The sequence below is a fragment of the Hyaena hyaena genome, unplaced genomic scaffold (assembly GCF_003009895.1).
Source record: "Hyaena hyaena isolate Hyena2069 unplaced genomic scaffold, ASM300989v1 scaffold_124, whole genome shotgun sequence".
In the NCBI taxonomy this organism is placed as follows: domain Eukaryota; kingdom Metazoa; phylum Chordata; class Mammalia; order Carnivora; family Hyaenidae; genus Hyaena; species Hyaena hyaena.
In genome coordinates, this window is record NW_024080755.1 from 3,098,742 (window position 1) to 3,126,337 (window position 27,596).

General features: G+C 39.0%; 1 protein-coding gene across 6 annotated transcripts; it reads right to left on the reverse strand.

Annotated features, from left to right (window-relative positions):
• Positions 1 to 5,890: 5,890 nt before the first annotated feature.
• TIAL1 (TIA1 cytotoxic granule associated RNA binding protein like 1) lies at positions 5,891 to 27,596 on the reverse strand. Of its 6 annotated transcripts, XM_039237312.1 has the most exons (14): positions 27,143 to 27,595; positions 24,941 to 25,008; positions 24,369 to 24,430; positions 19,921 to 20,017; positions 14,761 to 14,910; positions 14,466 to 14,520; positions 14,223 to 14,310; positions 12,251 to 12,326; positions 10,967 to 11,075; positions 10,562 to 10,657; positions 10,381 to 10,465; positions 10,034 to 10,157; positions 9,553 to 9,692; positions 5,891 to 8,708 (listed from the first exon to the last, which is right to left on the reverse strand). In XM_039237312.1, exons 4-14 carry the CDS (start codon positions 19,930 to 19,932, stop codon positions 8,582 to 8,584), a joined length of 1,062 nt encoding a protein of 353 aa, XP_039093243.1. In that variant the 5' UTR covers positions 19,933 to 20,017; positions 24,369 to 24,430; positions 24,941 to 25,008; positions 27,143 to 27,595; the 3' UTR covers positions 5,891 to 8,581. The 6 variants fall into 6 exon arrangements, 5 of the variants coding, with proteins under 5 accessions (XP_039093243.1, XP_039093244.1, XP_039093241.1 ...); XR_005529327.1 differs by lacking the exons at positions 24,369 to 24,430; positions 24,941 to 25,008 and having other exon boundaries at positions 5,891 to 6,820; positions 7,077 to 8,708; positions 27,143 to 27,596; XM_039237313.1 differs by lacking the exon at positions 24,369 to 24,430.

Genomic DNA, 27,596 nt, shown 5'->3' on the forward strand with positions numbered 1-27,596 from the left:
AGTTTGCAAATTTACATCACACAAACCCATTTATTCACCCAAGAACTGTTAACCAAGCCCCTAACACCATGCCAGGAGTGGTAAACAAGAGACAAAATCCCTACTCCTGTGGAATTTATAATCTAGTAGAATATCACTAAGCGAATCCTCACATAAATACACACCTAGGGTCTCAAGGATCATAAAGAAAAATACAGGGATAATGAAAGCACAACTCAGGGATGGTTAAAATTACACGCAGGGCTGAGGCACAGTCAGAGACTTCGGAGAACAATGACAGGCCGACTAAACAGCCACGTAGGCAGAAGCAGAAGAGCCTTCTAGGTCAAGAAGGCATATGCAAGGGCCCTGAGGTGGGAAAGCTCGGTGAATAAAGGAAACGAAAGAAAGCCAGGGTGCCTGGAGCTTGCTAACAGAGAGGGAGGTGGAGAGAGGCTGGACGGGTAGTTAGGTGCCTGGTTGTGAAGAGCTGTAAAGAGACTGTGAAGCTCTTGGGATTTTATGCGAAGTGCAAAAGGAAGTTATTAAGGCATTTGCAGGCTACATGTTAGTCGGTGTTGTTTTTTTTTTCTTTAAATAATGCAACAGTTACAGAATAATCTCTTAAGATTTTTTTCAGTGAATAAAGAAAGGTGCGGTACAGGGTACACATCATGCTATCGTTTCCAGGGAAAAGGGAAAATAAACAATATGTAAGTGGGTATCTCTGAAAAAACACAAGACACCAGTACCATGATGGGTGCCTGTTGAGATGAGAACCAGGAGAGAAGAGTGGGAGGAGCAGTTTTTACTGTGTACCTTTTTGCATCTTTTGAATTATGGATCACGCTTAGGAATTACCTACATAGCAGTAAATTAAGTTGAAAACGAAAAAAGACACTCTGGCTGATGTGCCGAAAAGACTCGAAGGGTTAGGTTAAAACTTAGGAAAGATACCAGAACAGTTAAAAGGAAAAAGACTGATGATATCTACTGTTGGCAACGTGAGGAGTAAGTGGAATTTTCACATGCTGCGCGCGAGTGCAAACTGACGCAGCCATTTTGGGAAATTGTGGGGCAGCACCTCCAGGAACTCGCCAGACACACATGGCAGAACGCCGAATTCCATCCCCAGGAATCTATTCAACAGAACTGAGTAGGTAGGTTTCCCCAAGACAGTTATAAAATGGAAAGCCAAGTGTTTTAGTGAAGAGCAGAAGGGGTAAATTGTGGCACTCACACAACACTACCACACAGAGAAACAGGGAGAAACAGGCTGCGTGCAGCCGCTCACAGCATTAAGATCGAAATCGGATACAAAAGGATACATGCTGCTTGATTCCGTATTTACATAGTTTGAAAATAAGCAAAGTCATCTATGGTCATACAGACCAGGCTACCAGTTATGTGGGGGGAGAGTGGAGCTGGCCAGAGGGGCGGGCAGGCTTCTTGGCTCTGGCAACACAGTTGCCCAGTTTCGGTGCCATCCGACTATTTGCTCAGAGTTCAGAGCTCTCTGGAATGTTCTGATACACATATGTCTAGGAGGTAGGAAGGCCCTGCAGCAGTGCAGATGGAAGACGGCAGCTGGACTGGGGGAAGAACAGGGAGTGGGTGAGGACAAGACCTATAAATGACAGGCTTTTGTTCCGCTTTTGCATTCTGTCATCAGTCTAGTTAAGTCAAACAAAATCATCTGCAGATTTAATGTCAAAACAAGGCATTTGCTTGGAAGAGGCAATAAATTGGAATAAAGTATAAATACCTGTGAGTAAATGCAAGTAATTTCCAGATATGCAGATTTAAAACCTTGGTCTTTTGATGGCACAGCTAGGTTCGGGGCACATTTAAGACCCAGCCCAAAACTAAGAATACAGAATATAAGGCCTTCAATAAATATGTATTTACTCGTCAGGATAGAAGGGCAAACCAAATTTTAAACAAGACGCTACTTTAATTGTGCACTCACATGGCGGACGCCATGCCATCAAAGGCCAACGCTATTCAGATGGCCTGTGTTCCTGCACAGGTCTTTTGTAACTTGTCTTCTCATCCTGTTTTTAAATAACTAAAAAATTACCTCCTGTTCTAACCAGTTTGATTAGTCAATCCGCTGCAGCACACGGGACTTTCGAAGTCTATGTGCTATATATATACTTGCCACTTTCAGAATCTCAACTGTGTCACTTCCTATGGCTATTTCCAGGTTGTCTGTTCTACCCAGATGCTGCCTGTCCAGGAACCCAATTCTGCCCTGCTGGTAGCCTCTCTTCCTAAAAGTGATCCTCCCTAAACTATCTGGCACCACGGCCCAGTTACCTCTCATTCTTGGAAGGATGCTCCACAGGGACAGCTACGGTTCCTACCCAGTGCACCCAAGTACATTACTATTAGGAATACGTCCTCATCACCTTGAAAGATGCTTGGCAAGCTATACTGGGTAGCGATTACAGAGATCATGGACTCCAAAAAAACTAGTTTTCTTTTTTCTGGAAAATACGTGACCATGGCCATCAGGGTTTTCTTTCCTAGAAGGATTTAGAAGAGGAAGAAGGGAACCCATGACAATTAACCTTCAGATTACCTTCATTCACCACCGTGGAGCAGCAGAATCTGCATTCTGAAAAGCTCCCAGTTGATTCTGATCAAGTTCCACTCCAGTGGAACACCAGCTGGTGTTCTGGTACCTCCACTTCCTCAATCGCAGTCATGGCATTCAACATGTACCATGTGCCAAGCACCATTACATAAGCCCCAGGGCTCGGGTAGTTACCAACAGAAAATCTCTGCCCCGTGGAGCTTACAGTCTAATGGAGGGCAATGGACAGAACCAAAGATACAAAAATGGCAAAGCAGGGGCGCCTGGGTGGCTCAGTTGGTTGAGCTTCCAACATGGGCTCAGGTCATGATCTCACAGTTCGTGAGTTCGAGCCCCGTGTCGGGCTCTTTGCTGACAGCTCAGAGCCTGGAGCCTGCTTCCGATTCTGTGTCTCCCTCTCTCTCTGACCCTCCCCTGCTTGTGCTCGGTCTCTCTCTCAAAAAATAAACATGAAAAAAAATTTTTTTAAACAAAAATGGAAAAGCAATCTGGAAATGGAAGTTACCTATTTGTAAAACAAAAGATTCCCAGTTATAATAGACTAAATGGGGGGTTTTAATGGTAGCTTAGCTCTACTGAAAATGCTCAAAAGGCAATATTTCAACATCATAGCATTTGTCCAACATTCTAATAGACACATAGACACATTAATAAATACACACGTTTAAGAAAACTGAAAAGTGATCAGGACCAGTAAATAAGACAAAGGTGTTGGTAATACTTTATTTTCAAAAACCTGGTAAGTCTCTTGGTCTTCCTGGCAAAATGTGCATGTGGTCTTAAACTAAACAGCGTGAAACACCAGCACTGCCGCCCTGATGACCACGGTTTGCTCCACCTGCCCAGGGCTGTCTGTGCCCATGTGAATAGTCTTCCAAATCAGGGGCCTCTGCCCCCTTTATGATCCTAGCCACCACTCCTGTCCAAATCCTCAGTGAACAGACAACCAAGCATGAGCGCAGCCATATGCTAAAAATATAACCTAGCCAAAGGAAACTGTTTTTACAAGTTTAGTCTGTTTCAAAAAGAAGCAAACTAAGATTAGATGGGCATTCTCAATTTTGTTTAGCTATGTTAAGATTTATGAATTAGCTTTATTTCTATGAGCAAAAGTAATCACATAAAACCACATATGAAACAATTCAACTCACAACCTTTAACCAGTAAAATGAACTGTGAAAATCTAAAATGTACATAGTGTTAGTAACAACTTTCAGAAGGAGCACGTCTGCACATGGCTATGTTACTTCATGCCATTTTGTCCAGACGGTTTTAGATTTTTCCTCACAGGTATACCAAAACCCAAGGAAGAAAGATGGGAGAAAGAGGAGAAAAAAGCAAAAAACAAACCAAAACAAAAAAACTCAGTTGGGCAAGTTATATTATCAACTGGCTGTTTACAGCAACCCAACTTCAAAAATGCAATTTCCCGGGGCGCCTGGGTGGCTCAGTCAGTTACGCGTCTGACTCTGGCTCAGGTCATGATCTTGAGGATCATGAGTTCAAGCCCGCATCGGGCTCTGTGCTGACGGCTTAGAGCCTAAAGCCTCCTTCAGATTCTGTGTCTCCCTCTCTCTGTCTCTCCCCAGTTCACTATCTCTCTCAAAAATAAACATTAAAAAAATTAAAAAAAAAAAGCAATTTCCCAGTATCACCTATAACTAGGCTCTTTGCAAATGCCTGCCAGCTCAGCAGAACGAAGCAGAGTCCAAATGAGATCCGCAGGGGAGCGGAGCCCAGCGGCAGGGTGGGCTGGACAGCTCTACCATACGCAACTACTTGCCAACATGCAGCTACCCTGCCTTCCTCGAACAGCCGGCCCAGGGCACTCCAATTACATTTGTCTGGCAAACTTTCCAAGCTGATTTCAAAATATTAGACGTATTAGACGGATATCACTTTCCTAGAGGAACACTCCAGAGAAACAAGGGTTAGTGAATTACAAAGAATTGGGAAAAGTTAAAATTTAGCATCTGTATTAGAACTGAGAATACCCCGGAGATCATTTATTTGATACATACCTTTTGTCAACCATTACTCTTGACATTCTTGTTTAAAAACCAAACTATGAATGCTATGTGGATTAAGCTCTTTCTTCCCTCGAATAAAATCCTTACCAGATCAAAAAGCCAATTACCATTAATGCTCCCCTCTTTGGCCCAAGATTACCAAAAAAAACCCCCAAGTATCTCTTTCTTAGATGTAAACTGAACTCCCTTCACATTTCGGCAATTCTAAAACCAAAAGTCATTCTTTTTTTTATTTACTTATTTGTTACATTTAAAAAAATGTTTTATTTATTTCTGAGAGAAAGACAGCATGAGCAGGGGAGGGTCAGAAAGAGAGGGAGACACAGAATCGGAAGCAGGCTCCAGGCTCTGCGCTGTCAGCACAGAGCCCGACACAGGGCTTGAAGCCACAGACCGTGAGATCATGACCTGAGCCGAAGTCAGACACTTAACCAACTGAGCCACCCAGGCGCCCCACCAAAAGTCATTCTTGCCCCCAAATGAGATGCTTACACAAAGTACCTTGTGAATTACAGTTCCTAGCCTATCTGCACTAATTGTCAAAGTAGACCTGATTTAAGTAGACTGGAGCCCAGGTTGCATATTAACCTTTACTAATTAACCACAATCTGGAGTAACACATTTCTCTCAAGTTGTAATTATTCACATAATTTCCTTGTTTCAAAATAGAACACATGGCAATCTAATTCATAGTAACCTATTTGCACATAGTAAGTAGGACACTTTATTACTACACATAGAATTCGTATTTAACAAAACCTGCTCCTTTGGACCACTGAAGAGAGGGCTTATATAAAGCTAAAGCCTAAATCATTTTTCATCTTTCCAATGCATACTAAAAACACAATTTCAAGGTTTAAAATGTATTAAGAGAAAGCCCAAATGCTGATTTTTAACTAAGAGATAAAATTTAATTTGACCATACTTGCTAGAAAAGTGTCTGTAGATTTTTTTCCGTTTGTTGAATGCAATCTTTACTTGTGGTGAAACAATGGTTTCCATTGTCTGGGGATTCTAAATTAATGAAACTTTACTAGATTAATATTCAGTAGAGCACACGTTTTTAGAAAAATGCAAATTCCTACTGCTCCATATCCAGAAATTATAAATTTTAATTCAACAAAGCTAATGGATTTTTGACACTTATACAGAACACAGAAATGGATCCTGAATATATGTGTATTCCATACACCTTACTAATAACTTAAAACAAAATTGCTCATTTCATGGCAGCCTGGAAGGAATAATTAAGTAATAAACGACAATAAGAAAAAACCACTTATCATAGAGTCTAGTCTTTATTGAAAGACTTACTTCAACTGTGGTTTACAGCTTTGGCTTACGTTGGCCAGTCATTTTAGCCTCTCACTGCCAGCAGACATAAAAAGTGGGAATGGCACGGGGGAGGTACTGGTAGAGAGATTATTAGAGCAAAGATGGCAGTCAGAAACACATCACCAAAATAAATCTCAAAATAATTAAGAAATAAACATTTTCTTGCATGCCAAAGAATCTCTGCGTTTTAATGAACATGGAAAAGGTAACGATTCTTAGGCTTAAATTGATCAAGATAGCACTGACTCCACTTTGTTATAAAATAGACTCGAGTCTGTGTTAGCTTGACAGTTGTATTTAAACTGCTGCGTTTCATTTGGATAAGTAGCTTTGTATTTTAAAAACCATTTAATATGAAATAACTTCCATTAAGTGAACTGATCATGAAATCTTTCTCCCTTTTGGATTGAGACGAAGGACACTTCAGTAATATGTTTACTATGGCAACATAACTAGTCTGGATAATTTTATTAACTCAGAATATACAACCAGGAAACACTGCAGCTTCATGGAGCTGCTATCGCAATACACTATGTAATGTACCGGCAGACCAAGAAAGGTGAACTAATATTGATAGATTTAAAAAAAAAAAAGAAAAAAAGAAGTCTTCAGTTGTTCAAGTTTCAGGTATATTCAAGAAACTTTAAACTAGGAGGCATAATTGATATAATTTGAGTGTTCTCCTTATAAAACACACAGTAACTTTTCCATGACGTCCCCCAAGGACACTAGCCATAGACAAAGAAATAAGGGTGGGTTTTATACAGATGAGCGTCACAGGACTCCAGTGGGTAACACTAAGTGCTGTAACAAATCTGGCCCAAAGACGAGCTTCAGGCCCTGCAGATATTCATGCTCAATACATGTGACTGTTCTCCTAAATGGGGCAAAGATGAAAAAACAATATCAAAAGCATTGTGGTCACCAATTTATAAAACCATCGTCATTTTAAAGCTAATTTTAAGACTTCAAAAGTTTAAAAAATAGTCATTTGTGGGTATTAACTGCATCTTCCCACGTACTGCTAAGGGTGTTCTCATCTTGCTCGCTCAGGCCTCAAAGCAGCATTGCAAACACACTGCTAGAACATCTGCACCCTCTAGCTGTCAGAATTCAAATGCATAAGATTTTACCTTTTACATTCTTGTTGGGATAGAACTTTGAGGCAGATTTTATCCACACAGCCTGAAAAACACCCCAGAAGCAAATTTCAGTCTTCCACATCTACCTAAGTGATTTGTTTATAAGCTCTGCACACATACAACTCAGCCTCTGCTCAGGCTGGTCACGCCATGCACACAACCCACAAGGAAAACAAGTTAAATAAAAATAAAGGTCACAACTCTGTGTACTACTTAAGCTGAATATCCAATTATAAATTGGTACATCAAACTGTCTAAATAAGATGTTTTAGCAATCTTGTTAAAAAAATTCTTGGGCAAAATAGATCTAATTTTAAAAAACACCCCAAGAGTTTTAAAAACACTTGTACTATACAACTTAGAGGAACCTTGAAATAGGTTTACAAGGTTTTAATCAAGGTATTTACATACCAAGTGATGTAAAGAAAAAAAAAAAGAAATTAATTTCCAATGACATTTTAAAATGTACTAATGCATCAAAGATCAAAGATTTGTATGAAATTAAAATTAAGGCCTTTTCTGTATAGTAATTTGTATAATTTTAATTTTACATAGTAGCCAACCTTGGAAGTGTCAGTCTTAAACATTCTTTTCAATCCATTGCATTCAATGCAGTGGAGCGTGTGAAGTGTTACTTCAAATAATTACATTGGTGCTACTTCTATGTTGAAGCATGCTTTTTAAACACTGTAGTTATTCAATATTTACAATGTATATCATTTTAACTTCATGTAAAAGCACAAGTATGACTGTCTGGCTTTAATACAAACACCATACTTGGAATTTCCCCCCAAAATGAAATGTCATTTACTACAATTTTAATAACCAACACTTTTCAAAGTTTTAAAAATATGTCTTAAATGTGAACCACCAACATCTGCTCAAGTACTCAGATAATGCTGTCTCTTATTTAGCTTGAAAATTTCTTTATCAGTCTGGCTTCGGTTTCTTTAGGCATAAAGTAAGTACTTCCTCCACAGCGACTCCAAACTCATGCAATTTCTTCCAAATAGCACTTTTTTCTGCTGACTTCGAATGTGGTCCACCTCAGGGTAGGGTAGGGGAGTATCAAGGTTCAGGATGAACTTATGTGTGATTCCCAGTTTTTCACGTTCCTCCCTTTTTTTTGCTCTTTTAAAAACACAGTGAGTTAAAATACTGAACAGCAAGATAAAAATGGAATAGTATCTAAGAATCAAAACGTATTACCCATTTCTCCTATTATATCAAAATTTGTAGTCAGAATTGTCTTTATTGACTTTATTTTAGTTTTTGTACACAAAGAAAAATCATGTTCATATCCATCATGAACAAAAACTTAAAAAGGCAGAACTAGAAGACATGTGTCCTTCACCAAAGCAAAGCTGTGCTAAAGGTTCCAAACATTTCAATTTTTAAAATAAATATTTTCATTTTCCGATGTCTACTTTCATGTCTTCAGAGTGTCACAGGAAACTGAAGCTATCATGAATTACAACTTTGTTTAGAGTCCCAGCTCACTGTGTTTGGTAACTTGCCATACCATATCCAGCTTGGTTAGGAGGAGGTATTACAGGGGGAGGAGCTTGTCCCTGGGGAGGCTGAGCACCAAATCCACCCATCCAAGCAGCAGAAGGTGATTGACTTGGGGGAAACAAAAACAAACACATCCTGAGCAAACACAAAGAAAAACTTATCTATATATTTATACAAAAATCAAGCAGAGCCTAATCATAGACTAGACAAGAAATCAACACACCTACCAGAAAGAGCAAAGAAAAACTGATACACGTCCACATATATACAATACGTATCCCAGGATCAGTCTTAAATCTTTGTTAAGATAATCACAACGTAACACAATAATTTCTCTGAAGAGTATCTCAAAACTGATTTTTATAAAATGACAGATCATCCGTCTATCCTGTATTGCACATATGGTACCTCAATTTTTAAGAAATTTAAAAAACACAAGTTCATGTTGGAAAGAGAAGGAAGAAGGAACCAGTCACAACAAAGATCTGGGCTGGTCTGGGGAAAAAGATGCAAAGGACCAACCTACTCTGTGAACAACTGGCGGGGGTGAGGGGTGGGGCAGCAAGCTACTCTGTATCACATAACTCTCTTAAGACTTCTCACACAAGCCAACAGACATAAATCATTAAATTGTGAACACATCTCGACAAAGACCTTTTCCAAGCAAATTAACAAGGAGATAAAACAGAGTAGAAATGTCAGTGAAATTCTACCAACTGCTAACAGAGATAGTAAGACACATCAAACGTTACCCCAACCTCCCCTTTCACCTACATAATAAAAAGCAAATATTTAGCACCATCAGTCACTATTCATAAGGTTTCTATAAGGCTTATAATGTCAAATAGTCTGATGAATTTACTTTAACTAGATTCTCCCTAGAAAAACATACTTTTTATTTCTTTTGTCAAAACCGAATCCGTTTCTACACTGGAAAAACCCAACTACTCACTCTACTCCAAATCCTTGCTGGTTCCAAGGTTGCCCGTATACTCCGTAAGGCGGTACTTGCCACCCATTTGCCATGTACTGTCCGTACTGCTGGGGGTTTCCGTATACCTGGCTCCACTGGCCCCACTGGCTATAGTCGACCTAGGAAAAAGCAGAGTGCCGTTTTAGGGGCGAAGTAAGAAACACAGTATTTGAAGAAAGTGGGAGACAAGGAAGAGAAAAACTAAGTAAGCACCCTTATGTGAATAGGACTCTGTTATTTATCATTGTCTAAGTTTATTGGGGTGGTGACACCTGTGGAAAGAAAGTATTAAGATTCAGTTAATACCACAAAATAATCACTTTTGAAAAAGCATTAATAAAATCAACTGAAAGCAGCTATAGGCTTTATTTTCTGTTTGTTTATTTTACAGAGTTTCTAAAGCTTTTATGTAGATATGTAAGACGGAAACCTTAAAAAGTGCTGTGAAAAATCGAATTACCTGTTGGAAGTTTTTAGTCATATCAGGAGATTCTTTACCCCAATAGCATTTAACAACATGTCCTTCAATAGTGGTGCCGTTCACCGAAACAATGGCGTGGGCTGCACTTTCATGGGTTGAAAACCTAAAAGAGGAGGATATGAGGTCTTTGTCTTTTTTTTTTTTAGAGAACTTAACACAGCAAATAACAGAAACTCATTAGTTACATCTGTCAACTCGGTGTAGACAGAACTTGAAATAAGTTCTACGTTGCAAAGATGTAACAGACACTGATGCCTGAGGGGATCAAATCATGTAACTGAAAGGAACGCGGCCAACAGAAGAGGAAGCCATAGGTAGGATTTTACCTGACAAATGAATAGCCTTTCTCTGGAAATACTCTTATTTCCATAATTTGTCCAAATGGCGAAAACGTCTGTCTCATAAGCTGATCTAAGAAACAAAAACACACAAAATACTTAAGGCTTGTGACGCTGGAACGACAATGACGCTCCGCAGGGAAGGGGAGGAGACAATCACACACTATACCTGTTAACCCAGAGGCAATTCCCCCACAGTACACAGTACAATTTTTTGGACTTGACTGGTTTACTACATCTTCAAATCTCAACTGCTTAGTGTTATCTATATACAGAAAGAAAACAAAAATGTTGATGATTGCACAGTAGTATAAAATGGATGACCATATACTATTAAGATGTGCCTCACCGGGCGAGAAAATAATATTTTTTTCTTGACCCTATGACTTGATCTATAAAATCAGCTGGTTTATACTCCAAATATGCTAATTATCAAAGCCCCCTTACGATCAAAAAATTATATTCAAGTGAAATGAGCCTTACAGTACTAACATTTAAATTTAAGAAATTTAAGACCACACTAATTCATGATTTTGTGACATGTCGTATTTAACATACACAACAGACATCTTACTTTCTTGTGTACTTTTAGGTGCAGGTGGTTTACGTGTGGCCCAGTTGGTTCTGATCTGACGACCACCCAACCACTGACCTCCCATATGCACAATTGCATTTTCTGCATCCTACAGAGAAAAAAGAGAAAGAAGAGTAATCACAAACACAGAAAACTGCGGTACATAAGACCTAGTTAAGATGAAATAAAATGCTGGCACTGCTGGATCCAATACATCTCATCAGTAAATGAATTCGCTAAGCATCCTAAGTATACTAAACTGAACTAATATCACAAAAACAATGATCTGAACTCCGGTGAATACATAAAAACTATCTTTATTCATATATTTCAAATTGCAGCATTTTTAAGCATTAAGGGGTCATACTGAAGCATCATAATGATTCAAATACGCAATGAAAAATCATAATCCCACAGACTACCAAGAAAGGGGAAAGTAGGAATCCCATAATACAGAGCTGCTCACAAATTATTTTAATGGTTGATCTGAAATATTAACTTTTACTGAAGAATCTATAGAAACTCTAATACTAAATTAGTATTAGGTAACACTAAGTTACCTACCCCTAAAAAATCCACAATCTAGGAGCAACAGATTATGGCTGTGACACAAGACTGAAAACTCATTTTAAGACAGAAGACTTCTGCACTGTGATTCAGAATGCCGCCAATAAAGCTGAGTTTAATTATCACAACTAATGTGACTGTGTATCTATGCAAAGAAAGAATACAACTCCTGTCTTCTGTCTTGCTGCTTAAGCCACTTGAATAAAATGTAGGTAATGTAAGATGCTGAAACCGGTCTAAAATGTTAACATCAAAGCCTGCTTTATTACTTGATCTTAATGTTAGTGCAAAATGCTGAGATATTTTGGTATCTCTTTCTTAAAGAATTTAATTTTCTTTTATGTAATTTGCTATAGTCATTAATATCCTGGCTATAAAAGTATGGACAATTTAAAAGTTAAAACTGAGATTTTCATGGTTCAGATTGAATATAATTGAACTTCCCTCCAAATTCTGAGATGAGCTCATAAGCCCTAGTCCTGAGCTTGACTTCCCACACATCTTACCTTTAACAATGCATAAATGCACCTATAATACTCTTCCTTAAAATCAGTCTCTTTTTCCAGCTATTTATTTCCAAGAAAACAGTTATTCTCCACTATGAAAACATGCAAAATTACACAGAAAGCGTTGTTGCCAACATCTAAAAATACTCAAGACTCAGAATAATTAACAACTACATTTTTTATTAAATCTACATTAAGGTGAAAAACATACCAGTTTGTTATAAAAAGATACAAAACCATAGCCTTTGGATTTTCCAGTTGCCATGTCTTTAACTACTCGGGCGTCCCTGTGAAAAGAAGCACAGCTAAATGAGGGAAGTAAGAGTCATCCTCAAAATAAAAACTAAAAGGAACCACACACACTGTATTGTGAGCATTTTTTTTAAATAAAATTCCAGTTAGCCCTAATTAACTACTGCCATTCCTGAACTCTCCCTAACGCTTCTTTACCTGTTAGAAAAAAGCAGTAAGACAAAAACATGTAATAAACATGCAACCTAATCAAATAGCCTGCACTTTCTAAACTAAATGCTCAAATTTGAAGATTAATAGGAACAATAGTTTCCTTTTCTAATATTCTATTGGCTAGTGTCCTCTAAGGTTTACTGGTTCTATAAATTACTGTAACAATGCTAACTACTTTACCATGCAATCTCTAAATAGTTAAATGTCTTCTGCCTAGTGATACAAAATATATGAAATATTAAAAAATTGAAAAAGAGGTAAAAATAGGAATTAAAAAGGCATACATGGCCTGTTAACAGATTTCTTTATTTTTCTTGGTCAATTCTCTATCATCATTTTGGAGTTTGGGCAGCTGTAAATTTTGAAAAATTGACATTTTCAGAAATTTAAGAAAGGAGAATAAAAAACTAACAACAATGCTAAGCACACCAGTACGAAAACAACAAATTTACACAGAAATTTTAGTGAGTAAGTTAAAATGATTGGAAATATAGAACTCCACTGAATATAGAATGTTAAAATGTAAATACTAAAATATGTATATATAAATAATGTATAATAAGAATAAATAGAAATGAGAAAAAAATCTACAACTGAGTTCCAGTGTGCACAGTTCCTTGCAGTTAGCCTTCAAGATCCTGTCCATTCTTATGAGCAATTCTGCAAAATAACCAGAATGCTATTACTTTTAATTGTGACTTGGACTTTAGAAAAACTGCAGGTCTCAGGTATAAATAAAGATTGAAAAACAGCAACCTGTATTATTTTTTATACTGATTTTTAAAACAGTACTACTTACCACATTTAAAGATTAAAAAGCAAAGCAAATATCAAAATAGAAAATTAAGAATTAAATCTTGCTTGCAAATAAATCTATAGAACAACAAATTGTATACAGAAAAATATTGTTGTTCTGAGTTGAAACACATTCCTGTAAAGTAGTACTACAGAGTTTAATTTAAATCTACAGGAAGTACACAAACATTACGCAAATTTTAATCAGAAAGATAAATTGTGATAAACATTTTATAAAACTTATAAAACCACTTTTAATTTTCCAATATATCTGGTCATGTAACATTCAGTGAAATTTGAGCATAAACTTAGCTAAAAATCAAACCACATTTGGGCCCTAACTAGCAGAATCAAATACCGCTAACAAAGAAACATCTACTAATTAATCCCACATTTATGGCTGAGACAATGAAACATTTTAATATTATAACAGTACCATTTTTGAGCTAAAATATTAAAACACATTTATCATTATAATTAAACACGTACAATTTCCAATTCAACCACAATATACCCAAGGATGTACCTACTTTTCCCAATTTATAATTCCTTCTATAAAAGTTTAATACACAGTATACATCACATTCACTTTTGGTTAACCACCAAATTTTAAAAACATTTGACAGAAAGTTGGACTTTATAATAGGCTTTACCACCCAAACATCTGCTTCAAAGATAACAAACAGAATCACTTAAAAATTTTTAACATATTATACACAGGATTAGATGAAAACAAGACCCCAAAACACCGAAATGACATTAACATTTTCAACAACATCTACTAATCAAAAAAACAAAACAAATCAACCAACAAACAAAAAAAATCACACTAACTAGGGAAAGAAAATCTTAATTCCAGTACAAGTTAATCATCTATAATTCTGCCTATCACTACTGAGTATAGTATTGATTATGATACTTACGATATTTTACCAAAGGGGGCAAATGCTGATTTGATATCTTCTGTTGTAATTTCTGGACTCAAATCCCCAACAAACACGTGGAAGTGATCTGAAATCAAAGCATTTGGTAATCAAATACTTAAAAAGTCAGCTCCTAAGCCTTTTTCAGGTAACACTAAGGGAAGAGAAACCCTATTTAGGCTGGTAGCGCTGCCGGGGAAATGTGAGAACTCTTCCACAGTAAAATGCAGCAGAAGTACTTACTGGAAGTATCTTTTTTCTGGCTACTTGGTGTTGTTGCCCAGTTTACTTTGACCTCCTAAAAATAAAGATTATATTTAATACAATTATTAGGCATGTCATTATGAATTCTAACACTTACCACTTATTAAATCATTTATCAAACAGGATAATTTTTGTAAAAACACTAGGCTGAATAAAGCAAAATCATCATTTGGCACAGCTGAGTATTTGTTTAAAAACTCGCTAAAAAAGAATACAAGCTAATTCGACATGCAAATTTACACACTCGTGAGGTGCCATCATTCTGTTATCTTACCTTTCCCAAAATTTTTCTCCCATTCATAGCAGCTAATGCAGCAGCTGCATCTCTGTGTTCATAAAATTCCACAAAGCAATATGGGTCATTGCTTGTATGCTGCAAAACAGAAAATCCAACAGAAGAGTTGACCCTTCTGCTATCGGGTTGCTGAGAAGAAAATCCAGGAAAAAACATTACTGACAGCTAGGAATGTACACGGAGAGATTGCATCAGCTTATGAAAGCCTAACACTTATAAAACTAAGATTTACAGCTACATCTCACCTGACTTTGCACCTCAGAATACTGCTGCACGCAAACAGAAACAATAGAGCAGTATAGAATCATGACTATCAGCGTTAAATCAAAATACAGAATTCTGGTGAAGTGTATTAAATATAAAACAGAAGTTTATGTTAGACCAAACAAAACCTTAAGTTTGGATTTGAGATAAGGACCACCCCTTACCACTGCTCTTATCTCTCCCAACATTATTCCCAAAAGGATGAATTCTATTTATGTATCATAATCCCTCGTAAACTGTATCTCATGACAAAAAATATATATATAGAAATGAACCAACTTTACAAACTTTATTCCTGATTGAAACTAGGATTGGTACTACATACGAGGAGATGAGAGAATATGTATTTCTTTTTGGATAAGGAATGAAAATAAAAACAGAAAAATTTCACATTTATAACCAGCTAGTGAAATGGACTCCCCATCTTTGAAAATAGCCTACTGAACAGGAGATTCTATTTAGTCTTCAAAGACCAGAAAAATATACTAGTAATCAAGGAAAGAATTTCTGAAAACGTCTAAATAAGATATGCCAAGACAAAGCTAAATTTTTAATAACAAAAAAGCAATACAAGAAAACTATTAAATATATTCTACAATATTAGGCAAATAGACATCTATAAAGACAATGAGAAAGTATTACAAGTATAGCAGCTTTATAATCTAACAACCAAAATTTTATAAACTGCAACCTATACTGACGAGCCACAAAACTGTACAAATACATTTTTTGGATAAGGCTAAAGCAATCATCACTGTTCAATGTAAAATGCCCTAAAAAAATAATACTCTTTAAAACGTGGAATTCCAGTTGCACTTACAAGGGGTACAAAATACCAGATAAAACAAAGATCTTTTCAACAACCACTGTTTTTCATCCCAGGAAAGTTTTAGAAGAAAAATCCAAAATAAGACGTCTAAAACAATAGTGGCGAAGCAACCAGAAGGCATTTCCTTGAGGGAAAAAAAGTGTGATCATTAATACTGACAAGAAAACTACGGGCTCTCATACAAAATCCTATTGTCGTGGTCGTGTGAACTCTGCTCTTAAGAGGTATAGAAAGGAAATGGGGAAGAGACTCCAAAGAAAAACATGCATTTAATTCCTCTTACAAAAGAGTTAACATTTACCAGTAACGTTCACTTGTACAAAGGATTTAAAGGTAAATAGCAAACTAAAACTATGCTAGTCAATTTTTCATTTTACTCCTATCTCTTCTGCCCTGATGGTCTCTAAGGAAAACACCAGTAACTGTAGCAAAATACACAGCAGATCATGGTAACAACAGACTTTAGTAAACTAGCCCACTTACTTCAAGTTTATCTAACTAGTAGCAGGCCAACCCCATTCAGTGTATGAACTGTGCAAGTACACACACACACACACACACACACTCTCTCTCTCACACATATTCACATCACACTGCATTTCATCTAAGACACCACTGATTCGTCACAACCCAACTGTCAGAGATGTTAAAATTCTTCAGCCTCAGAACCAGTGACATAACATTACAGGATACAGAGAAAGCTAGAATCTAAATGATATCTAAGGTTAAAAAAAAAAAAATCGTGAAACTAAAGGAAAAAAGGATTTTTCACATACTAAAATGGAATTTATAAAAAGAAAACTAAATGCCTATATAGTCTGTAGTAGCGTTCATGCTCTCTGGAAGCTTCCCACCTATGCCACCAAGGGATACTCTAAAAAATTCAACTGTGCCCTTACCTTAATTAGTACTGTCACCAATTTTTGTTGGATGACAGAAATGTCAACACAGAGAAATAAGGAAATTTTACACTATCCCCAAGTCTGAATGCTGCAATAGTAGGACATGTATGAATTAGAAAAACTCATTTCAAATCCCTCTCCCCTCAAATAACTGACTGTGCACACAGGCTTTAAAAAGAATACTATTAAAACAAATCTTTATCAAATGTTTCTCAGAAACCTGCTAGGGACTCTTTCCAACTTTCTCACACCCCATGCTCCCCTGAACCCACTCCAGGCAGCTTCCTACCCAACCAGGCCAACGAAACTGCGCTGAGCTCCCCAGCGACCCTCTGCCACCTCTGTGACCCCTTCTGCCCTCATCTTGACTTTCAAGCAGAATTCAAAACGGCTACCAACTCTCTCTCCCTTAAATATTCTATTTTAGGGTCCACACAGCCTCTTGGTTTTCTGGTTTTCTCACTGGAGGATCTTTCAGAAGGTAGGTTTTCCCCCTTCACTCAAACTCTGAATGTCACTCTAATGTTGAGATGCTCCAGCACTTGGACCTGAACTCTACCAGGTCCAGGAGTTCAGGATCTGAACTCCTATCTAAATACTCTTCTCTATCAGCAAGCACTCTCTATAGATGCAGCGACTAGATCTCATCTAGTCCCACAGGTTCAAACACCACTGCAAGCTCATGTCATCAGCACTGGTCTTTCAGTTTATCTAACTACCTACATATAAATTCATTTGTCTAACACGCACACCTTCAATTTAACACTGCCCAAACAGAACTCCTGATTCCCACCACTCCCCTCACCCACCCTGTGCCTCCCTTGGTCATGCCCATTTGAGCAAATAAATAGCATTACCATCCACACAACTGCAAACAAGAATCTTAGTGTCTTTTCTGGATGTCTTCCTTTCCCATATGTCCCTGCCGCCAATCCAGTCCTATTGATTCCACCTCCAAATTATACTCCAAACTTGCTTATTTCTATTTCTACACCTACCACTTTACAGAACAAGCCCCCACCCTCTCTTACCTGGATGAGTAAAATAAACCCAGCTGGTTTCCCTCCTCCCATTCCTGCCCCCTACAATCCATTCTTGACAATAGTCATTCTCCAAATAATCTTAAAAATGCAAATCAGGGGGCCCTGGGTGGCTCACTCATTTAAGCATCCGACTTCAGCTCAGGTTATGATCTCGTGGTTCATGGGTTCAAGCCTCACATCAGGCTCTGTGCTGACAGCGGAGCCTGAAACCTGCTTCAAATTCTGTGTCTCCCTCTGTTTCTCTGCCCCTCTGACGCTCACGCTCTCTTTCTCTCTCTCAAAAATAAACATTAAAAAAAAAAATGCAAACCAGAGTAACTCATTCCCCTTCTTCTTCCTTTTTTTTTTTTTTTTTTTTAATGTTTTATTTATTTCTGAGAGAGATAGAGACAGCGTGAGCAGGGGACGGTCAGAGAGAGGGAGACACAGAACCTGAAGCAGGCTCCAGGCTCTGAGCTGGCTGTCAGCACTGAGCCCGACGCGGGGCTCGAACGCACGGACTGTGAGATCATGACCTGAGCTGAAGCCGGATGCTCAACCAACTGAGCCATCCAGGCGCTCCTCTGCCTCCAGCTCTTAACAGATGGTACCATCTTGTTATTCCTATCCTTAGATCTAAGAGGTGACCTCTTCCCTCATCACCTGGCATATATTAGCACCAAACCTCCAATCCCCATTACAGAACTGTTGTATTGGCTTCATAGCTCTTATCCCTATCTGTAAGTATCTTGTTTACTTGTTTTGTTAACAACATCCTCAATGTAAGTAAACTCATGAGTCTCCTTTACCTGGCTCTCCACTATATCCCCAGTGCTTTGAAAGTGTTGGCACCAAGTACATTTTTGATGAATAGAAGGATGAATGAATGAATAAATAATCAAAGACAAGAAGGAAAGGAGAGATACTGGAACAGAATGATGATTATTATTAGTAAAGAAAGAAGATTAAACGGCCAATTTGCTTTCCCTGGTCCCCTTGCGGGGGTGGGGGGGAGGGGCATAACACACAGCTTCCGGCCCTGGAGAACACTCCTGCCTCATCTCCTGGCATCTTTTCTGACTAATCTCGTTTGAAGGCCAATCATGCTAAGGTTTCTCCCTTCCCACTTCCTCTCTCCGGTCCCCCTGTTCCCTGTGTGCACCAGTGGGATCAACACTTTTCTCTCACCCAGAATCCCTTCCTCCTCAGATTCCACTGCTATCCTTCGGTTTCAGCCCAGATGCTGACTCCTCCCAGAAAGCCTCCCCTTGCCCCAGACCAGACCCTACCGGACCTCTGCACCCCACCCCCCCCCACCCCCCCCCCCCCCCCCCCCCCCCCCCCCCCCCCCCCCCCTATCATCCTCTGTCATTAGTGCCTGCTAACTCCTCTGTCCCCCTCATTAGGCGGAAAAACTCTACGGGGCTAAGAACGGACTTATTCGTCACTGCATTTCTGGCACTTACCGGAATAGCTGGTACACAGTAAATAGTCTAAAAAGTGTGTAGGTGAACAAAGAGGAAGACGAGAATGAACTGAAACACAAATCTTTGGGCACTGCTACACAGTCGTAACCAGTAAAGTATGAAAAGGAAGTTTTCTTTACAAAAAGGAAAAGAAAATCCTTACCCTAACAATTTAATTCCTATCTGTGTAGAGCTGCTCAGTTATTAGTATTTATTAATGAAGCTCAGGACGCATGGTGCCGCAGCATGACCAAGAAGGCCCAAGATGCTCTCGCACGAACCGCTTCTAAACTTTACGTGATTATCATCTGAATCCATAACATTCCAAGTGAATGCATATGCAACATTACCTCAGTTTTCAACCCTCTGAGATAAGCTCTAACAACTTTTACAAGCAGAATCACTTGCTGACAACTATATCCTGACGAATGACCATGTGAGAGAACAGCACACAAACTTTGTCCTCCCAAATAAAACTCCTTTCTAAACCTAGCTTGTCAGCCAAATCAAAGTAGTAAGTCAACACAACAAACGTAACTCTCTCCGTCAGAAGGACTTGAGGCTTTAAACGATATTTTAAAAGGATACTAATCCCCTCATGTATCTCAAAATGGTAAACACCACGCTGTCAGCACATGGAAGTGGGAAGATCTTACCTCTGTTATCATTTTACAGCTTTTACAGGGTCCAATCTGACTGAATAACTGAAGTATAAGGACTTCCGTCACATCTCTGGAGAGGTTACCTACGTATCTGTTCAAGAAGAAGAAGAAGAAGATATTATCAGCAATTTCGCTTCAACTCTGGCTCTAATGCATTATCATTTAACTCAACACCTTTTATTTCATTTGAACTTCCTGTCTTCAATAGCATTTTTCCAATTAAGCCTAATCCTACGAAAGTAAGATTAACCCTTGTGTAGGAAAGCAGCAACTGTTCTTAGGTACTAAGCTAGGCCACTAAAGCACCACTTCATACATGTTATAAAAAAGAAATCAGTGTTCATTTGTACATCTCAAAATAATACCCCTATTATTCTGTAACCTATATATCATTTTTTCATCTTTTTTGTTAGAAGAAAAATAATAAAAAATTAAACCAGTCTCAAAATAACTACAATTTCTGGATGTAAAACAGAGTTCAAAATAATGTGTGTGTGTGTCTCTCTTTCTCTCACACTCTCTCTCTCTCACACACAACCAAAAATACTGATTAATTACAACACCTGATCGTAAAGGGATATTAAACATAAGGTGAGTTTCTCTTAGAACCACGACTAAAGCAATTACACCAACAAAGAACAGAATTAAAGCTAGAGCAAAACAGAGACTGGAGGGCTTTGTTTTGTCTTGCTAAATAAGATTTATTGATATGTCTTCATTGTTCTAATTTAGGAAAGCAAGGCAACAAAATAAAATCTCCTAATCTAAAATACATCAGAAGCAATAAAATTCTTATTTATATAGATAACAAAGCAAATACAAGATTTCTTCAGAAATTTGGAGAAAATCTAGGTATACTTCTGATTACACCTACTTAAAGCTTTGGGATTATTTGTTAAAATTACAAATTGAATACATATATTTTTTATAAGAAATTCTGAATACAGAGAAACTCAAAAGAAACGAACACCACCACCCTGAAATGACCACTGGGTCTCTCTTGTCCTGTGAATTTGTATTAATTTAGCCTAATAAATTGCCAAGCTTTTAAGAGTTTCTGGTACTCGGTGTATAAATCCTAAAACTCACATCTTTTATGAACGACCTCATAAACCCAAAAATATTTATAAAATTTAACATAGTTTCTCCTGGAAATTAAAAAGACATAAGGTTTATTTTCCTAACGATAGTATATAACATCTGGAAACTGAGTACTGAGACCAAAATAAGCCTTGCATCGACAGTTACCATATTAAATATATATATAACTGCTTTAAGCTGGAACATTCTGAAAAGGAAAAATAAACTGAGAAAGGTAAAGTGTAAAAAAAATTATCTGATTAAGAATGCACTGGGGCGCCTGGGTGGCTCAGTCAGTTAAGTCTCTGAATTCAGCTCAGGTCATGATCTCAAGGTTCGTGGGTTCAAGCCCCGTATTGGGCTCAGTGCTGACAACTAGCTCAGAGCCTGGGGGCTGTTTCAGATTCTGTCTCCCTCTCTGACCCTCCGCTGCTCATGCTGTCTGTCTGTCTGTCTGTCTCTCTCTCTCTCTCTCTGAAATAAATAAAACATTAAAAAAAAAAAAAAAGAATAAACAGCAAGGGTGCCTGGGTGGCTCAGTCAGTTAAGTGTCCGACTTTTGATTTCAGCTCAGGTCATGACCTCACAGTTCATGGGTTCGAGTCTGTATTGGGCTCTGTGCTGACAGCAAGGGGCCTGCTTGGGATTCTCTTTCTTTCTCTCTCTGCCCCTCCCCTGCTCTCTCCCTCTCAAAATAAATAACATTTTTTAAAAAAAGAAGAAGAATGAGTAGCAATTTCCCAGTTCAGCTAAGAATTTTCACTGCAGTGGGTACTAACAATTACATGCTCTAAAACTGAAACATAAGTCCAATGTTACTTAAATAGAAGATTAAATCAGTGACAAACTGGTTTAGGTCTACTATGCCATCTTTTTCTTCTAATTAAAGTAGAGCAGACCCATTGGTAGGCCATGGAGTGACATACTTTTTCCAACAGTAGCAAAAGGTTATATAGGATTATAAGCTCATCAGACAACTGCCTATTCATTTTTAACTCATTGGGGTTTGTGAGCCTGATTCCAGGGAATAATTTCTTTTTGTACAAGGCAGAATTATCTATAAAGGAAACGAACAAGTGATCTTGGTCTCCTAAACATTATATTCATTTAACTTAAAGTGCTAGTTAGTTCATTTCTAAGAGAATACAAGAGGAATGGATAGAACTCATTTTCACATACTGACACTAATAACGAAGTTAATAGAATCACCGTTTTAATATAATAAAATTTAAATAACTTACATAGTTTTAAATTTGTGTTACTGTTTCTACAATGACTTGTTGAGGAAAAAAACTGCATGGGGATCCACACCTAACACTCACAATTAAAGCTATTACTGCTTAATAGGATTTGTATTCCAAGTGAACATTTTTCGAGTGAGTTATAAATTTTGAAGAATTTCTAGAGGTACATTTAGATACAGCACTTCACATTTCAAGCACTGATGTCAGAGAGCAAAATGGTAATCTAAGTTTAGAATATCATGAAATTCAACAATCCAGTGTTCAGGTTTCCTATTTTTTAAATATCTCCACTAAAAGTTCAGTGGTAAAGCAGCAAACTAAACTCCAAACACTAATATAAAAAAGGCCTTCCATAACACCACACAGAACACATAATTTACCAGGATAAAAAGGAAGTAATTCATCATATAATTTCACCTAAATCTCACCCAAAACTCAGACTGCCTTCTCCCTTACTCTAGTTCTGTAATTCATCATCTGTGTGTGCCTTCATCCTTCATAATACTCAACAGAAAAACTTCTTACAGCTGTTAAAATACTGTACTACACAGCTTAAGTACCCTACATTATCGTAACATTTTTTTCCCAAAATAAATACTAACAAAAATACTGTTAAGACACATGTTCAACACCTAACCTGGAAAGAAAATCATCTCTTGGCAGTACACTGAAATGCTATCTTTTCTCTCTCTACGTTATAGTTTCTACACTTCACTTTTGTTCTGTTCTGGTTATGAAGTAGTCAATGCATTCTAAAGTTCCAAATGTTTAAGTATATATAAAATTTTTACTTGAAGAACATACAACATAACAGAAGAAGACAAATGGCTCAAACTCTTGTATTGAGAGGTCAATTCAAAGAGTAAACACCTAGAAAATTTCGAAAACAATTCTTTACAAAAAAAACCAAAAAACCCACAAAGGCATACCTTAGATCTATTTTGTCTTCTATGAACAGGAACTGTAGGGACTAAAGCATTAAAAATGGAAAATGGTGCTTTTATCCCCAACATAAGGGTTAAAATCCAATTTGAGACCAGGGACTTGGCAGTTTGACTGCAGGCAAAAGTTCACATTGCCAAACTACTTCCTATGTCCAGCTGGGCAGAATTTTAAGTTAAGAACATCATGCCTTTTCGGAAGACTAATCAAGCTTTTTCAACACAGAACATGTTCTCACTCTGAAAAGAGCTACCAAGGTTGAAATTACCTGCACTTTTACACAAGATACTACGGCTAAATTTCCATCAAAGTAACATTTCTGCTTTTGTTCTTGGCAAGTTCCTATAGAAGAGATTTTATAACAATATCCTTCAATGGGGCTCTAATGAACTAATCAATTTGTTAGTATTTCATTTGAGGAAGAGGCACAGGGGAGGAAAGGTGTGAGGGTGGGGGTGGAGGGTCCAAATGAACAGACCACTATATAAGGATAGAACACACATACACACACATTATAAAGAAACAGAACATGATTAAGCTGAACGAGGTGTTTAATTACAGTCACAATATAGCCAAACCCATGGTATAGCTAGTCAATTTTACAACGGGACCTAATAGTTTCTTCTGCTATTGTCCTCAGATGTGCAGATTATACTCTAAATCACTGCTTTATTTCCTCCTTTTTTGACAGCCTCTATCAAAAAGAAAGAACAGCCTTAAAGGATGGCATTGCATAACATGGTGTAATCCCAGATCCACAATTTTGACTCCTTTTGGCGTGTCAGATAAATGAAGAAAGTTAATTAAACTACAATAGAACATCATTATAACTCAATGTTGTATTGTAGATTCAGATATACCATGGAGCAAATCACTGCACTCAAAAGCCAGCCACGACACAAGTGTGAGACGTGGGGCCTACGAGGTCGGTGGTGGGCAGCTCACGTCCAACACCAGATTACACAGCACGATCTCATTTGTTTGTTTTTTAGATCACAAGTTATCCCATACATGTAATCCCAAAATAAATGTCAAATAAGAACAAAGAACATCAGAAAACAAACCTTTAAAGGGTAAATAAACTTTAGGCTGAATATCAAAGCAATTCTATACCACTTTAAATACCATCAAACATAAATTAGTAATACTGTAGGTAATGAATATTTAAAGACCTACCTAGGCTATAAACACCATATTGTTTTCTGATGATAGAACCATATGTCTTAGCTTGTGTGTGTCTGCAGGAAAAAAACCTCACTAGTAACACACAGGCATTTTAAGGAAACAGTTTAAGATATGCTTTGTTAAGAGTACATTCTTTTAAAACATACTAGCCACTTGAAAACCTAACCCACAAATTGCAATGTAAAATAAAAGGATCTCCATAAGTAAACAAAAAGAAATTCTACTAGAGGTCAACCTCTAATAGTAACGTTCAGTTTTCATCATGTTACATATACCTGAAACAACGCTCTGAGGGGGAATTATGTAAAATGAACACTTAGGAAAAACTAATATGCATTACTTTTATCAAAATCTGATCCAAAAATCCCAATTCTGAAACTTTTGCTTTTACCTCAAAATTCTACATATGAAGGTTTTTAAAATATATATATATAAACCAACAGACCACGCCATGTATGACAGCCATGTCTGCTCATAATTTTACATCAATCAGGACTTTAAAAAAACAAACTTAATGCTAATTTAATGAAAAGAAGCATAACCATTGTAAAATATTTGAGTACCTCTTGTGTTCCAGGCAGTGAACTAAGTGCTGCAGGGGTAAGACCTAGGGAGATGTAGCAGTCTTTGTCTAAAAAAAAAAAAAAAAAAAACCCTTCCCATAGAGAAGAGTGGGAGAAGGAAAAAGGAAGACAGAATAATAAAACACGTACTAGCACACAGGTACAACTAAGCTCCAGATGTTTCTTTACTCACATGGACACATGTCACATTCTTAGACAACTGTAAGCATAGACGACTTAAGTGTGTTTCAAATAAGGAGAGGATGTTGGAGAAAATAGAGGTAAGAAATCAGTGACAAAGCTCATTAGTCTACTGGAGAAGGTCTGATGGAGATCATAAGGAAAATGCAGAGATGGTTCTATGACTTAAAGGTAGTGAAATGGCCTATTATTTAGCCTGACAAAATCAGGAATTCCTCTTCATAAGGAACAGACAGATACAGTTAATGAGAAATAAGGTGTGAGAATTTACCAGTTACTCAGTAGCTGTTATGATGCAGTGATGAGATTTCAGATGCTTAGGAGCAACGAACGTAACGTTTACCTTTGTTAAATATATGCTAGCTGGGCACTAAACCCAACTTTCTCAGATGTTTCCATCAAAGCACACATGGCTAACTATCCAGCCTTTGCTTCAAGAGATTTTTAAAGGGCAAATTTCAAATTATCCCAATTCTCTCTTTTCTGGGAAAAAAGGTTAGAAATGGGAGACAGCACAAAACAAAAATATAAAAATTCTCCTAAGCAGGCTTTTCATTGAAGCATTTGATGGGATAAGTTGGCTTCACATTCTCAAAGCAGGATGGCAAATACTTTAGGGAGACATTAGAAAAATAAGATTACAAAGAGTGCAAGCCCACCCCCCAGATCCCCCTCGAAACAAAACAAAACCCAAACCTGTATCAATACTGTACACAGATAGCTATCTTCTTTACTGGGCGGACTTTCTTTGGTATAAGAGATGAGAAGCTAGTCAGAGTTCCTAAGTACCCATCCACCTTCATCTATTCCCCAAAAAGTAATTTCCCCAACAGAGAGCAGAGCCAAGTGGACTATGATCATATCAATACTAGGCAGAGGCAAGAGAAAACAAAGCAGCGACCTGACTCCTTGTGCTGGAGGTAGGTGCTGAGTTTCCAGAGGCTACGAAAACCGAAGGTGCCCAACTTCAACATTTCATTAGAAATTACTCAGACTTTTTTTTTTTTTAATGTAGAAAAAAAAAAGAAAGGAGCGCCACACTCTCCGGAAAGGAATGCAAATGCTGAGTCATCACTCTTCATTGGGAAAGAAAGGAAAACTCGAATAAGCGGTTGGAAGATGAAATTCATTCATTAGATCGGGCTTCAGGGGAAAAAAGCAACAGCAAGGCGGAAGAAAAAGCGCTCAGAAGACACACACCGGATAGTGGCCAGACATCATTTTATCCCATTCTGAAGGTCTCAAAGCACAAAACAGATTAGGAGGAGGCAACACCACAAGAGCAAAAGCAGTGTAACAACCGGTTGTCAGTTTAGCGTAGGTAGCGCTCAAAGTAAACTTCCCAGAAGGGAAAGATGCTCCGCTGGCAAGAGGCATCCCTCCTGCACTTCAAAAGTAGCGGGCGCTTTCCGAGTGTCTCTGACAGCGTGGGCGGGGGCACGTGGGGCAGAGAGAGAGAAGGGACTGGGGTGGAAGAAGAGTGCCCAGCTCCCTCGGGGAGCCGAGCTTGGGAGCAGAGCTGGGAGCGATGCAGCTGGGGACGTGCTGGGCGCGGAGTGCTCCTTCCTCCGGGCCCGCCGGGCACGAGGCTGCGGTCCCACCCCCGGTCCCACCCCCACCCAGGCCCTGCCCCCGTGGGGACCGGCAGCTCCCGGCCCCAGTCCAGGGCCCCCGCGGCAGAGGGGGAGCGGGAGCTCTCCCGGGCCTGACAGCCCCTGCCGCGCCGAAACCCGGCCTAGGAAGGGCGTGCAAAGGAGGGCGCGGGAGGAAAAGGTCGAAACAAACCCCAGACCCCAGGAAGCGACTGCTTGGGGGGGAAGGGAGGGCTTCCTTCCCAAGGAAAAGGGGACAGAGGAGGAATGCACTTCGCGTCCGCGCCACCCCGGAATCCACCCCAGGAGCCGCCGTGAACCCCAGCTGCGGCCCGGCTCTCCCGCTCCCTCCCTCAACGACTCCCGCGGTGCCTCTCGGCGCCTGGCAACCCCCGTCTCGGGTACTCACAGAGTCCGGGGCTGCCCGTCGTCTTCCATCATGGTGGGTGCGACGGAGCGATCCCGGGACAAGGGGGAGGGCAGGGCTGGGGAGGGGAGGGGGTAGGGAGGAAGGGGAGGGGGGCTCCGGGCACCGGCTGGGGACAGAGGAGAAGGCACCAAACCCTGCTCTCGGGCTCTCTCCCCCCAGCCCGCTCCGGACACTGCGCTCCAACCAGGAGGAGCAGGAGGAGGAGGAGGATGAACAAAATGGCCACCGCCACCAGCCAGGCAGGAAACGGGGCAGAGCGCAGGCGCGGCCCGCCAGGTCACCGCTCAGGCCAGCCGCGACGGCCTGTAAATGGGATAACTGAGTGGGGAGAAAAACGGGCCGCTAAGGAAAGCCTGTGCCCAGTCCCGACGAATCACGTCGTCGCTGTGCGCCAGCAGGCCGGCTGAAGCCCAGCCAGCTCCAGAAGAGATTG

Bases quoted from the DNA above. Each gene is read 5' to 3' on its own strand.
- TIAL1 (XM_039237310.1), bottom strand. From the start codon at position 27,174: ATGATGGAAGACGACGGGCAGCCCCGGACTCT. The intron at 9,693-10,033 runs GTAATTCGATTT...GCTTTTTCCTAG, and splicing joins TGACTAAAAACTTCCAACAG to GTCGACTATAGCCAGTGGGG. The intron at 8,709-9,552 runs GTGAGTAGTTGG...GTTTCCCCCAAG, and splicing joins CAGCAAGGATTTGGAGTAGA to TCAATCACCTTCTGCTGCTT.